Here is a 15,321-nt window from a genome sequence, read left to right on the forward strand (position 1 = left end):
AATTCAGAGTCTGGGGGATGGAGCTTCAACTTCTCTCAAGAGATTATGGGAGAGAGATTCAAATTTGGTATTGGAGGAGGGAGTGTGGGCTAAGATTCTAAAAAATGTCAAGTCTACATCTAGAGATTCGAGGGTGCGTCTCATGCAATTTAAGATTCTGAATCGATTATATTGGACCAGATTGTATAGACTTTGTCTTAAAGACACACCCACCTGCTGGCGATGCCAATCAGAAGACGGGGACACAACCCATGTTTTTTGGGGATGTGTTAAAATACAGGAATTTTGGTTAAAGATTCAGGGATTTATGTGTGATGTGTTGGACACAAGGTTTTCATTTTGCCCCAGACTCTGAATTTTGGGTGATGGGAAAGTCATACATTTTGGGGATAGCCACTTGAGAGGTTGGGTCCTGGCCGGAGTTATGGTGGCCAGGCAAATAATACTCAGTGGGTGGAAGACGGCTGGGGCACCCTCATTTCGGGAGTGGTGCGGGGAGATGAGCGAGGTTGCGGCATTTGAGGAGGCAATCTTCAGATGTTAGGAAAGTGGGATTTGTTTAATAGGAAGTGGGGTGGATATTTGGATTTATTTGGAGGGTTCTCGGGGAGGGGCAGTGGAAAGGGATTTTTGATTTTTAATTTGTATATGTGCACTCTTGCTTTTTGAAAGTATTTTTTTTTTTAGTTTGTTTCTAATTTTTTGCTATAATTGTAAGAGACCACTGTAATGCGTGTTTGTGTCGGGTGGGGGGGATGTTTGGGGGAAGGGTTTAATTTATATATCTCATTCTGTATTTTATGTTGTGTCTATTGGCTTTTTATGAATGGAATCAATAATGTTAATAACAAAGTATACTTTCTCAGAACTGTAATGCAGCGGCATTTTATATGTTGGTGGGCTGTCGGATAAATCCATTGTTTGGCTGCTTTATGCGCAAGAGCAGAGTCGTAATAAATATGCAACTGTCTAACATTTGGAAGACTGTTAATGTTCAGAATTAAAAATAAAATTAATCCATCTGTAGAGCTGTATTGTGTTGAACTCTTATTCTGATGGGTGTGATTTAGGCAGGACAGATGACAGCGCAGGTCTGAAACCATGTTTGAACCATGTTTCAGACCCACCCACATGTGCAAATCAAATATTCAAGCTGTACATTAATTTTATATCCATGAGCAATAAACAAGAAATGAGCTAATTTCTTGGTTTTTTATAAAAAAAAAAAAAAAATAAAAAAAAATAATTAAAAAATAAACAAATAATCAAAGAACAAGCCCTTTTTTCATTTTTGCCTATTGCTATTTAAATGAAAAATAAGTAAATAAATTAAAAGCATAATTTATTTTTTGTTGGACCTATTTGCAACTGAAATTTTGTATTTTCAAATATTGAAAATTGTATTTGCAAGAATGTGTCGAGATTTGTGCAAGCAAAATTTTTATAAAATCTGTCAAACTTCAAATGAAAAATCATCAATGGTTTATTTACCCAGCATTATTAAAAAAACAAACAAACAAAAAAAACAGCAACTTTTTGTCTCAAATCACACATGTACAGACAATAAATGCAATTGCAAATATTCATTTTTTTTTTTCCTGGATATGCTTTCATACGCAGAATGCAAATAGCCCTTAAAAATCCATATTGCTGAGTCAGTTACTGCACAATACTGCCACCTGGGTGACAACTCTAAAAGGGAAAACTACAGAATATTAATTGAATGCAACACCAGGGACAAAAAGAATGTATTTTATTTATGCCCTTTCACACATTTAAGCACTTTGGAAGAAAGCAAAAAAATAAAAAATAAAAAATTCCAAAACAGAAAGATAAGGCATATGGTAGCACTATAGTATGTCAACACTTCTATCTAATGATAAGAATTACTATAGCCTTAATTTTATGCTGATAAAAATAAAATAAAATACAGTGTCCACGTTTAAATGCTTTGGCATCCACAACATTCTGACTTTTAACACAAACACAAGAAACTAACTGAAACCTCCTCAACCCAAGACAGGCCTACCTGTAAAACATGATTACTCATGCTCCAAAGCTTAGCCATTTATGTGGATACTTTAACTAAAATGACTTCAGGCAAAACACAACAAAAGTCTGATGATTTAAATAGATAAAGTATTCAGCGTTAACCTTCTAAGAGCAGCTAAAGATATATGACTTCCAAATCACTGGTAATACAGAGATGAAACACTGATTCAATGGTACTTGTCTGTTATGACAAGCGAGTGTGACATGCAATGTGTACAGAAAAACCACATGCTGATCTCAAAACATGAGATGAGTCGCCTCCCACATGACTAGATCAGAGACATTGCAATTACCATGTTACATTATATGACCTCAAGACAAAACCTCACTCAAAATCAAAATTTATCACCACTGAGTTGGTGGGAGAAAATACTAAAGGAACTTAAAATGTCTACCTGATTTATCTGAGCTCAGCTCAAAATATTTTTTTGGCTGGTTTTTGCATAAAGATATTATAGAACAGCACTTAATTGAATATTCCCTACACATGAGAACAACAGACACATCATGACTGTACTTTAAAGTGTTTAGATATAGGCTTATATCTTGTTTTCTTTCAATATACATAAAATATAAACAATGACAGCATACAATGAAAGATATATATTGGCACATACTATCGCTTAATTTAATATGGTGAATAATCCAAACTTCTAGTTTATTGTTGAATATTGTTTACCATTTGTAAAAGCAGGTGGAGAAAAATGTGTTTAGTGTAAAAATAGGTTAAGGCAAAAGACAAGGCAATATGTCTAGAATACATCTGGATTGTCTTACACTCGAGAAGCTAAGTTAGAATAATTAACAGGTACACTATGTGGCCAAAATTTGTGGACACAATATGTGCTTGATGAACCTTAAATTTCCAAACCATAGGCATCAATTTCCCCCTTTGGTGCAATAACTTCCACTCTTCTGGGAAGGCTTTCCACTATACTGTATGTAGTGACATGGCTGCAGGGATTTGCTTCCATTCAGACACAAGTGCATCACTGAGGTCCGGCACTAATGTTGGGCGATGGGGCCTGGCTTTCAGTTGGCGTTCCAATTCACCCCAAAGGTGTTCAGTGGGGTTCAGGTCTGGGCTTTGTGCAGGCCAGTCAATTTCTTCCACATCAGACACAGTAAACCATTTCTTTATGGACTTTGCTTTGTGCACAGGGGCATTTTCATGCTGGAATAGAAAATGGCTCTCCCCAAACTGTTGCCATAAAATTGGAAGCACTGAATGCCCTAGAATGCCGTTGTTTGGAGTAGAATTATGATTTATCTTCACTGGTATTAACAGAGTAACCAAACTCTTTAATTAGAACGGGGTGTCCACATATTTTTGGCCATATAGTGTAAATAGGCAAGTAACCCCTTTTATGTTTGAAAATGCTGCTTACACAAGTTGAAGCTTAAACAACTTGTTCATAAGAATGAATGAATAAATGTAACATTTAAATTTTTTACATTTATTCATTTGAATGAATGAATGTTACATTTATATAGCGTTTTTCTAGACACTCAAAGCGCTTTACATAGTATAGGGGGACTCTCCTCAACCACCACCAGTGTGCAGCATCCACCTGGATGATGCGATGGCAGTCATAGCGTGCCAGTATGCTCACCACACACCAGCTATTGGTGGAGAGGAGAGAGTAGAGTTTTAGAGCCAATTCATGGATGGGGATTATTAGGAGGCCATGACTGATAAGGGCCCATGGGAGGAATTTGGCCCCTACTCTTTACGAAAAGAGGTAATACTAGATAAGAGGTATACTACGATGCAGTTCTCTTTATCTAGCAATAATCTACTGTCACCAGCTCACAAACCAGTTTAATGTTAAAACAGTGATAATAAATACTGTTAAGGCTACCTGAGAACACATGCATAATAAGGCTCCTGCTCCCTGTTTTTCAAGAGTAAATATCTAAAATCCTTAATATGTAGGGAGGGAAAAAAAGTACAAACCACTAGCATAAATGATTAAATCCACTGTGTGCTTTCCTATCACACAATAAACCCTTGCAAAGTCCTATATACACATTAAAAATAAAAATAAAGGAATGTTGAAGTTTCCAGTGCAAATTCTAATATTGACATTTCCAGTGCCAAACTTGCACAGTACTTGACCTTTAAAAGCTTAATGGCTTATGAAAGCAAATGTCAGTCATAAGCAGTGAATATTTCAGCTCTGTAGGTCCATACAATGCAAGTGAATGGTGGCCAGAACTCTGAAAGTCAAAATATCACATAAAGGCCTCAAAGTAATCCATACAACTCCAGTGGGTTAATCAATGCCATCTGAAGTGATCCAATCGGTTCTGGCTGAGAACAGACCAAAATGTAATTCCTTTTTCACTGTAAATCTTGACAGCAGTCTCCTTCGCGATCGTGATTTCAAGCTCAATTAAACTACCTATAGCGGCATCTAGCGCTCTGCATATGCATGCAGCACTAGGAAGAGTAATCGAGCTTGAAATCATGACCGTGCCAAGAGACTGCAACGGCAAGATGTACAGTGAAAAAAAAAAGTTATATTTTGGTTTGTTCTCACCCAAAACCGGTTGGATAACTTCAGAGGATATTGAATAAATCCATCGAGTTGTATGGATTACTTTTATGATGCCTTTGTGATATTCAGACCTTTAGAGTTTTGGCCACCATTCTCTTGCATTGTATGGACCTACAGAGCTGAGATATTCTTCTAAAAATCTTCATTTGTGTTCTGCAGAAGAAAAAAAGTCATACACATCTGGGATTTTTGGGTGAACTATTCCTTTAAGCCTTTTTAAGTCCAGCTCTAATCATGAAATTGCAGGTACTCACCCATATAGATCACAACACATACTACAGGATGGAACCTTCAAGTGTTGTCTCTTAAGAAGTCCGATTAGCATTTGGCATTAAAGCAAACCATTTGAACATCACTCTTCTTGCATTTGTTCCCTGACATCTGAAGGCAGCGTCTCAAACAGCACATCTTCTACCACAAGTCCACTCCGCTTCAAGGTACGGCAACAGCCCAGTTCGGCTGGCAAGACCTCAAAGTGATTACCCTTTAACTCCAAGTGAGTCAGTACACTTAGGTAAGAAATCTTTGGCGAGAGAACAGACAGTGTGTTCCTGCCGAGCTTGAGATTTTTCAGCTTCTTACAGAAAAAGAGTTCATCTGGAATATTTTCGAGTTTATTACAACTAACAGAAAAATATTGAAGGCTCTGGAGAACGCCGACCTCCGGTGGGATAAAACGGATGTCGTTGTTGGAGAGATCGAGGTAGCGCAGTTTGGTGCAGAGGAACAAGTGTGAAGGCAGAATCTCGATCTTGTTGTGGCTGAGGTATAGGCGCTCCAAGCTGCCAAGTTTTTTTATGTGTTCAGGAATAAAAGTGATGCCATTGTGCCAGAGCTTCAGACAGGTCAGTTTACGGAGGTGCTGGAAGCTGACAATCTCTTCAATGGAGCGTAGATTGTTCTCCTTCAGGTCCAATGTCTGCAGATTAGTAAGGCTGAAAATGCCGTGCGGTATGCGTTCCAGGTCGCAGTGCACCAACTCAAGTTCTACAAGATTCACCATCTTTTTAAGGTTGTTTAGCATGACCAGCTTGGTGCCATCATTGCAAATACAGAGACGTTGTAGATGGCTGGCCACATCCACAATAGACTGAGGGATCTTGCTGAAGTTGCTCTTGAGTGTCAGGGTCTTGAGCGCCTTTAGTTCTCGTAGAGAGTCTAGGGTTATATTCTTTGATGCATCAGAACACAAAGAGCCAATCAGATGGAGTTCTTCCAAGTTCCGCAACACATACAACCACTGCGGAAGTTCACGAAAGTCATCAAACTTCACTCGCAACACCTTCAAGTTCTCCTTGAGGAATGATGTGGCTGCGCTGTGGATCTTGAGCGAGCACTGATAAAGTGAAAGCTCCTGGAGATCCTCCAGCTTGGCGATAGCTGCAGGTATGGTAACATTGTTAATAATCTCAAGCTTCAAAGACTGCAGCTCTGTCACCTCAAAGATGGTATCCGGGAGACCAGAGAGCATGAAGAGCTGAAGCTCCAGCCTGTTATTGCTATTGGTCTGCAGCTTCTGACGAAGCTTGTCAGCTGTCCACTCATGGTTGAGGTTGAGCTGTTTAAGCTTGTTTTCACTGACCTCTGATAGAAACACGGCAAACCTCTTGGAGTACAGTGGATCATACTGATCGATCATGTGTAACATGAAAGCAAAGTCGTTCTTCACATCTGGGATGTCATCAATTCCAGTCTCTTGCCTTACATATTCAAAAGAGTATTCCTTCAGAGAACGATAGAACAACCAGTAGGATGTATAAAGGCAAGTGAGTCCATAAACAATGACAAAACACAAATAACAGTAGGAGAGCTTAGAGAACAAGTGGGCCATAGTATGATTGCAAAAGAAGTCCCGGTAACCTATCATGTGTTGTATGTCCACAGTACAACTAACAGTGAACCGAACCTTTGACACCAGAGCACTGTTGTAAGCAATTATAAGGATAAATTTGAGCACTTTTACAACAGTCTGACGGACATACATTACATACAATATATCACCCTCCTCCACGTGTAGGCGAAATTTTTTGACCTTCTCAAACAAGGCCTTGGCTTGCTCTCCCTCCTTCTTGTCAAGGACACTGGGTGCTGGCTTGTCCACAACAATTTTCTCAGGAATGGATCTGAGAGATGGAGTCTTCTCTAGGTTGCCCTCACCAATTGGAGTATCAAGGTTTGACCTACTGTCACTGTTCTTTTTGTTGTCTTTCTCTTCAGGATTCTCCCCTGATACTTCTGACAGAGCTCTTGTAGTCCACGGAGAGTCAAAACACTTGCCTAGTATTGATATAAAGTGCTCAATTTTTGAGCTGGAGCCAGGAAACTTGAACCAGAAATTGCTGCACACCATGAAAATGAGGGTATGTATGAGAACCAGATATGGGAAATACTTGGCATACCAATGAAGTGCCTTTTCGTAGCATATTTGATTTATGTAGTTATACTGCTGAATATCCAAGTTGGTCTTCAGTCCTTTCAGCTCATGGACCACAGGCACTGAGGATACAGGTGATGAGGGAACAGTTGCATTCATCAGCTCTGTCTGATTTGACCTTTGAGGAAGGCATATGATTTTGTCTTGCATCACCTAAAAAAAAACACAACAGCGTAAAAATTAAGACAGCATATTTTTTGAAAATTCTACATTTTAAGAGTTTCTGCCGCTGTGCAAAAAATAGTACCCAACCACATAAAAAGATGTCTATAAGACCCAGCAGAACCCTCTGCCAACCAGTTGCTTGGACAGTGAACTGAAGGGACGTGCAAGTGGTAAGCGGTAAAGTACCATGGCCAGCGCCACATTCATCACACACTACTAGGCGAAGTCAAAGCAGGCTTTATTAGCATTTCTACACATTGCAGATGAACATTAAAAGGAATATTCTGCCTTCAATACAAGTGAAGCTTAACAACAGCATTTGTGGCATAATATTGATTATCACAAAATTTTATTTCAACCCGTCTCTCCTTTTCTTTAAAAAAAAAAAAAAATTTAAATCTGGTTTACAGTGAGGCACTTACAATGGAAGTGAATGGGGTCAATCCGTAAACATTAAAATACTCACCGTTTCAAAAGTATAGCTACAAGATGTAAAAAATGTGTGTTAACATGATTTTAGTGTGATAAAATCGTTAACTTGCCTTTTCTGTGTAAAGTTATATCCAATTTTACAACTTCGTTGCCATTACAACGTAATGCCATGAACCCTAAAACGACTGTAAAACCAACTATTTACTGCTCAAATAATCCACAAGTTTAAACAGAAGAATTAATGTAAGTGCTTTTATAAAATTTTAAGCATCACGTTTCCGCCTTTTTAACCTTCCAAAAACTGGCCTGCCATTGGCCTCACTGTAACCTTGTTTTTTGCTGTTTTTAAAGAAAAGGAGGAACAAGTCGAAATATATTTTTGTGGTAATCAACATTATGCCACAAATGCTGTCGTTTGAGCTTAACTTGTATTGAACCCAGAATATTTCTTAACAGAAAACTACAGTGCAACATTTAACATCACTGCATGGCAGTAAATTACAACAGCTGTAACTGTAAAATAAAAATATTTATTGGCCTAAATGGGACACGACACGAGTATTTACCTGACAGTAGCTGTGTGATAGAAAAATGCATTCTCTTAGTGTTACGTCACCTATTCAATATTCATGAGCCAAGCTGATAAGGTTTATCTGTCCCACCCACTTTTCAGGTCATTTCAACGCCCTTGCATAAACCTCAAATCTCTGTTAAAGGAATTCATCAAATCATGAATTAAGAAATAAAAATTCCCTTGATCTTTTGACATATAAGAGGTCATTGTACTATAAAAACATCCTGTAAGTTTCAGAACTCAAAACTTTCTCGTTAGTCTAAAAACAGCTTATATCGAAGCCAGTCTGCCAAAACGACAGGATGTGGAATGTGCCACTTTATTACGTAATAGTGTGGCTAAACACCGCCTCCGCAGAAGATGATCAACGCCTGCTTCTACATCACTGCCTGTTTAGCCCCGCCCACCAATTCACGCATGTAGTAGGTAAATAACGAGAGAGGCAAACACAGGCCTATGCAGAAACCAAACAATAAAGATGGCTCAGAAGACAACAACAACGCTGTGCATTGCCAAGTTGTGGAAAAACACAGTCTTTGCATTGCCTTCCTTCTGATCCCAACATTAGGAAAGAGTGGATGAACTTTATTTTTAATGAGACTGCGTCAGTAAGAACTTGGTCCTTTTGTTCACTTCATTTTACCACGGATTAGTTTACAAACAAGGCACAATTCGACGCAGGATTTTCAGAAAGATTGAAACTAAAAGACGATTCTGTGCCGACTATATTGGATCTGACAGTAATGTCGCACCACACAAGTGTGAGTAACTGTTTTTATTACGTGGTCACTATTGCTTTGTCTGTTATTACAGATCATTTGATATGTACTGAGAATTTATGCATTTTTAACCTAAATCACAGCAACGTCCATCTATGAAGTATGTAGGATTTTTAAATATGCAAAACTGTTAGCCAGTCATACCAGTGATCTTTTTCGTCCGAGTCTACAATCCACCACGCCTATTCAAATGGTGTGTTACGATGAGGGGTGTCAAAACAGGACAGAAAATAGCCTATTACTTCTAAATTATGATGTTTTTTGATGTAAAAATCTTGATAACATTATAAGTGGACCTCAGAGAACAGTACTTAATAAAAATAAAAAAAAAGGCAGTTCATGACCCCTTTAAATCTAAAATGGAGTAAATGAGACTCATTTACGCATTGTGTTACATCCCACACCATTGGTACGTTGCCTGGAACAGTGTAACATTATATCCAAGGAGGAGCATCTCTTTAGAGATTACTATTTTGGTGCTCTGACATCAGTATTGTGACTCAGACAGGATATGAGAGATCATTACACTGGTCAGTGGAAACTCTGCATTAACAGGAGAGTGCTCAGAAGTCACTAAACTTTGCGTAATTTTTTTTAAGAACACACCAACACCAGAAAAAAACTTGTCTCACTACAAAAACACTATAGAAAGCATTCTGTATTTGATTCAAGATGTGTAACACCCCAAACCCCCCGCCCCCACACACACCATGTTGTTTGTGTGCATGCTGAGGCTCACTCTGGAAAGGTAATAAACTATCAGCTAAAGAAAGAGGGTAAGAGAACTATGAGGCCTCTACACAGCGCTCTAGTATGGCTGAGCACAACAGTCTGACTGCTGAGTAAGGCCTCATAAGGAAGAATCAGCAGCTCTGTGCACGGCATCTCTGTGGTAAAATGGATGTGAGGCACAGAAGCCCCAAGTGGCTAATAAAATGTGCATTATGCACAACAGGTCCGCTCAAAGTGCTCCCAGGCAAACATGGTCTTTTAGTAAAGAATAGTGTTTATCCCTCTCTCAGAACCAAGGGACTATGCAATGATTTCAGTAAAAGTATTAATTAGCACAATTATTACGGCCTTCACTGGTATCATCAAAAACATCTAGTCGCAATTTACAAACTGCGGTATTATACATCATACAACTGTGCCATTCTTTTATGCACACCTCCAGGGAGAGTGGGGGATATTCCCACCCTAACAATGAGTTCCTGCTAATGTTTGCTGCAACTAAAAATAATCTGGGTCATCCACAGGAATTCAAACTGAAGGGCAACCATGCTGCTTGAAGCTCCACCCACTAGTTTATGAGGCTAAGTAGCTAGACTACAGGAGTCATTTTGTGTTTATAGAGGGGCCAGCCATGAAGAGAAGGAGGGGTAATCATTTTGTGTGGGGTGACTGGAATTTAGCTTGTTTTCCGTTAGCAAACTCCCACTTCTTTATGCAGTATGCACTGCCCAACAGTGGGCTGTTCATGCAAAGAGGCGGCAGTGAAAATCCATCTATGGTGTTAAGTCATTTATAATTCCATTGCTGTTGATCAAGGTGTTTTATCTTAGTACTTAAGTTTCTTGTTTGTTTATTTTGCAGTTTAATTTTAAAAGACAGTAGTGCTCTTGTGGTTTTTAGTTTAATGTGCAAGTACGTAGGTCCCATCAGAGAAATCTGTGCCTTCTGTATTACTGTTGAGCAACCACACACAGGAGAAGAAGTGTAATATTTACCTGCAGAGTGCATCCAAACACGCCTATCATGAGCATGACCACAGAGAGGTAGTCTGTGAACACATCCCACCATGGCTTCAGAACCCGGAACGCTGGCTGCTGTTCCGTGAACTGCCGGAATTCTGTCACTGGAATCATGCTCCTGTTAAGGCACAATGAGCAATAATGAATAAATGAACTATACATTATTATAACTATACAACAAGATAAACTGTATAATCAGTTTTTATTGATTTAGGCATTGCTTCTGTGACCAGCTGAAATTGGGCACTACTAAGAATCCTCACTAAAGACAGCTGATATCATAAATGCACACTTCTGGATATTTGAAATATGCCCTGGAATGACAGCCTACCATCATTGCTGTGTGCAACAAAACTTAAGAGGTATTTTTTAAATATTAGTGGTTGGTATTCTCTTATTTCAGTTAAAAACAAGTTAAATATTTGCTGTTTTACCACATTTTTACAATAGCCAAACAGGCCTAACCCCCAAAGCATTTCTTTGCAAGAGAGTGTTTGAATATTCAAATTTGCAATTCATGGTGCAACACTCATACCACTATGCTATCCAAGCATCATTATGTACTCTCTGGTTATTAATTATGATTCACTATCTGTATCTATTGGCGAGTTATGTGTACCTTACTGGCAGTGTTTCCCCTATATGCATTTTGCCGCGGCGCTGCGCCACTGCTAAATTATGAGTGCCGCTGTTGGGATTTCACATGGTTAATTGAATACTCTTGACGCAACATAATGCTTGCCAGCCCCAGTCAGCTGTGCACTTTCTACACTGCAAAAGAGTCCCCACCACACACACACACACACACACACACAAATACATGCACTTATTTTCAGTGACATCATTGCATAACACGTGTCAAACTTGCTTCAGTTCAAGTTGGCCACGAGCTCATTTCTGAAACTTAGGATGGCATGGGATCGCAACGTTTCAATGAACAATCAGTTAGTGCTTTCCTTTTGAACATTAATTAGCCTTCCCCTGTCATCTGTATGTTTTGGAGCACATTTTGCTTGTTTCAAAAGCGTAATGAAACAGCACTACGCAGGTAAATTATCAACACAGCTTAATCATAGCAGCACGAGGGCAGAACAGGTGCGGTAATTCGTGGACTAATCTCAACCGCATTGACTATTTTAAATGCTCTTGTGAACCAGTGAAATGCACGGCGGGGATTGCGAAACCCGTTTGAATGCGGTACAGAATTGTCTGTTGAAAAACTCTTATGTCTCGGTGATGAAACTAGCTTGCACCCTGAAGGCATTTTTAATGATTGCATGCTTAAATGGCATACCCAAAAGAAAGAGCTTATAACTTCAATTTATCAAAGTGTCCAAAAACATCTCCAAGTAAGTTTTATTGAATATTAAAACAAAATATCTGAAAATTATGAATGTGAAAATCTAATTATATATATATATATATATATATATAAACTTATATACTGTAAACTAAGTGCCAAAAATTTATTTCAGCTCTCATGGGCACCTAATTCCATCAATTCATAAAAAATATAAAACAAATATGTGCGCTCTGGGTCTGTTTACCACAAGTGGGACACAGGTTGTTCCAAATAATGGAATCTAACACTCTCTAGACAGCCAGTGAGGACAATCTGACACATCTATGATGTAAAGGATCGTGTTTCAGTGAATCAATCCCAGAGAAACCATTGTCATAGTGACGCAATTAGCTACCATTGCTTGTCATGACACTCTCTGAGGAATATTTCAGGAACTACATACTGTATTACGTCGAGTGTGGGCTTGTTTTATCCAGAGCCGTCTGCTGTAAGTTTCTTCCATTTTCTACATCATGTTTATTTTTCATGAAGTTATAAACCAAAATGTGACGATGATTCTGTTTTCTCTGTTTATCATACATGTGCATTTCACATGCAAATACAAACTGTAGTTTGAACTCTGAGTGAAACAAATCTGCTCATTATATTCTAATAAAGACCTTTCAAAAGATACAGGACACATGGCTATGTGATCTTTTGATATTTTTACTGATTCTAAATATGATTGTTGCGATCGCAAATCAGAATCAGATTCAGAATGAGCTTTATTGTCAAGTGTTCTCATGTACACAAGGAATTTGTTTTTTTTTTTGTTTTTTTGGTGATAGGAGAAACAAGTGCACACAGAACATTACAGTGAGACACAGAATATAAAACAAGGTAACAGTATAAATAGGCATACAAATAATAGGACATATAACAGAATGGCATATGTGCATGTAGTAATGTATGTGAAAGGTACGGGTATGTACAGTTATTGAATTAAATATGGCCTCTGTTTGCAGCAGTCATTGAACAAAAGAGGCTCCTGTTTGATGAACCTTAAAAGGCTGCACAGATGGAGAGCACTGACACAACAAATAGAGAAACAGAAATCTGCAAGGAAGGGTTAGTACTATACTAGTGTATATCTCTTTAACCACCATTAATGAGTAGGCTTACTAAGGCACCTTTCACAAATCTGACAACAGTACCCAGCTATAAGATTCCACCTGATGTCAAAACCTGAAACCCTTTGTAGGTCACACAGCCGGGTTCGTTCCATTCCGAAGTGCTCATCACTTTGAAGGCTTTTCGCTCAAGCGTGAGAGCTTCGAAGGGTTGAAGGGTGTAGTGCTCAAAAATATCGGTCACTCAGACCACACTTCAGTTGTAACCAATTATAAATATTTACACATGATTTGAGGAATCACTATTAAAAGTGCTGTAAGCTATTTTTTCATGGAAAAGTATGCAAAAAAATGTCCTACTCCCTTAAAGATATTAATGAAATGCATGCAATGCTGCTCTTTTGTCGCGATGGGAGAATAGTGCCTCAGTTTGTTCCTGGGTGAGTACTCAGCCTTACAGGCTACATTTGGTTAGGATTAGGGTAGGGGCGGGGTTAGGGCATCTGCTGCCTTCCATCAAAAAACTGAAGCCCCTTTGTACAATGGAACACTTTTGCTTAGATTTGGTCTTAAAATTATCTTTGGAGGGCAGGGTTTTGGAATGAGGTGGCATGGCTAATTCAACGGCTAAGTCACATGAAAGCTTCAGAATGGTAAAATCACTTACAGCACCTTTAACTACTTTCAGAATGCAAACCAAAAAGAAATGCTTTAAAACTTGTAGACTTTATAAAGAAATATAAGCTTAATTTTTAAATATTTAATTTATTTTAATTGAAAAAAAATAACCAGTAAACACATCTACAGTATATGTTCAACTAAATAAATAAAATACCACTGTGTATTAGGGTTGCGCGGTATACTGGCACTAACGAAATATCGCGATACCAAAAAATTAAAAATGGTATGATATCATCTTGTCGTTAATTTCGGTACTACATTAAAGTATGTTGCCATTAGCAAAATGTAATGTAATGTAAGGGTTTTGAGAAGAAATCAAAGACTATTTGAAAATAATAAAAAAAAGTCTCAATATGGCCAAGTGTGATCATTAAACAGCAGAAGGATGTCTAATTAAATAATATACAGTCACATGCACTGCGTGCCACCGAATGAATAAGAGGCTCTGCTCCGCTGTGTCATCTCCACACACACACACACACACACACCACACACACACAACACATTACTGCTGCTTGATTTTCATGCAGTGTGTCCAATAGTATCCATCTGCAGGGCCGCAGAGCAGTGTTTAGTGTATAAACGGCTGTGAACTCTCAAATGACAGAGATTTCAGCTCGCGAGTCACGGGACGTTTGATATAGCGAACACTTCAAAAACAGGAAGAACTTCAAAAGGTCTTTCAAACTAAAAGTCCCGCTGAAATGAGAACTTTATTTAACTGGATGCGTGAAATTGAAGACATTACGGCAGAAAAATATTACTACTGTATAAAAGTGTAATATTCAAAGTAGTAGCAATAATACTCATAATAACAATAATATAATATTAAATGGTTCTATTATTAGTAATATTATCTGTAAGCAATATCACAAAACCTGAATACCAGTACTGAATATCAGCATGTTGTGATTCAGCCATGGCAGCCTCAGGTAATAAGATTGTTTTCATTACTGTAAAGCTCTGTTGTGCATCTTTTTTGTTATTTTACCAAAAATAATTATTTCCAAATTATTATATTTTCATTTGATCAAAGCTGTACAGTATGTATTTGATTAAACACAATTTGATCATAACATTTAATTAAAACATTTAACATGGAATCCAGAAAAATTAAAACAGAAAAGGCAAATTTGTATCTATAAGACTTGTGCAGTTCTTTTTGTCAATAATTTTCTGTGTATTTTCATCAAAAATCTGAGGTTTATTTATTTGTTGCCCAAGTATCGAGTTAGTATCGATACCGAGGTACCAGGGCTGGTATTGTACCAAAGCCAAAATTTTGGTATCGGAGCAACCTACTGTGTATTCTTTTATTTCAACTCCTTTATTAGAATAACAAATCAAGCGAGTTTACAGTAAAATAACACAATAGACAGTTTTAAACTGTAAGTCAGAGGTTTAAAATGTTTTTTAAAAGATTATTATAATAATTATAGGTTTTTATAAACCACAGAGATGATGGGATTTCACATGTTTT

The 15,321-nt window shown here is 38.0% G+C and overlaps 1 protein-coding gene across 2 annotated transcripts in view; it reads right to left on the reverse strand.

The window, feature by feature from the left end:
- LOC127449632 (volume-regulated anion channel subunit LRRC8C-like) overlaps positions 1 to 15,321 on the reverse strand; it is a 33,466-nt gene that overhangs the window by 11,626 nt on the left and 6,519 nt on the right. Inside the window, exons 2-3 of one of the 2 annotated variants that reach the window (XR_007898763.1) lie at positions 10,725 to 10,866; positions 4,868 to 7,200 (exon numbers count right to left, since the gene is read on the reverse strand). Coding sequence is in view for 1 of the 2 variants with exons in the window: in XM_051713159.1 (XP_051569119.1) it covers positions 4,966 to 7,200; positions 10,725 to 10,862 (2,373 nt within the window). In the remaining variant the exon portion in view is untranslated. Of the gene's footprint in view, positions 1 to 4,673; positions 7,201 to 10,724; positions 10,867 to 15,321 lie in introns of those variants that run through there. The other variant, XM_051713159.1, reaches the window with a different exon arrangement.

Source organism: Myxocyprinus asiaticus, chromosome 12, assembly GCF_019703515.2.
Source record: "Myxocyprinus asiaticus isolate MX2 ecotype Aquarium Trade chromosome 12, UBuf_Myxa_2, whole genome shotgun sequence".
In the NCBI taxonomy this organism is placed as follows: Eukaryota; Metazoa; Chordata; class Actinopteri; order Cypriniformes; family Catostomidae; genus Myxocyprinus; species Myxocyprinus asiaticus.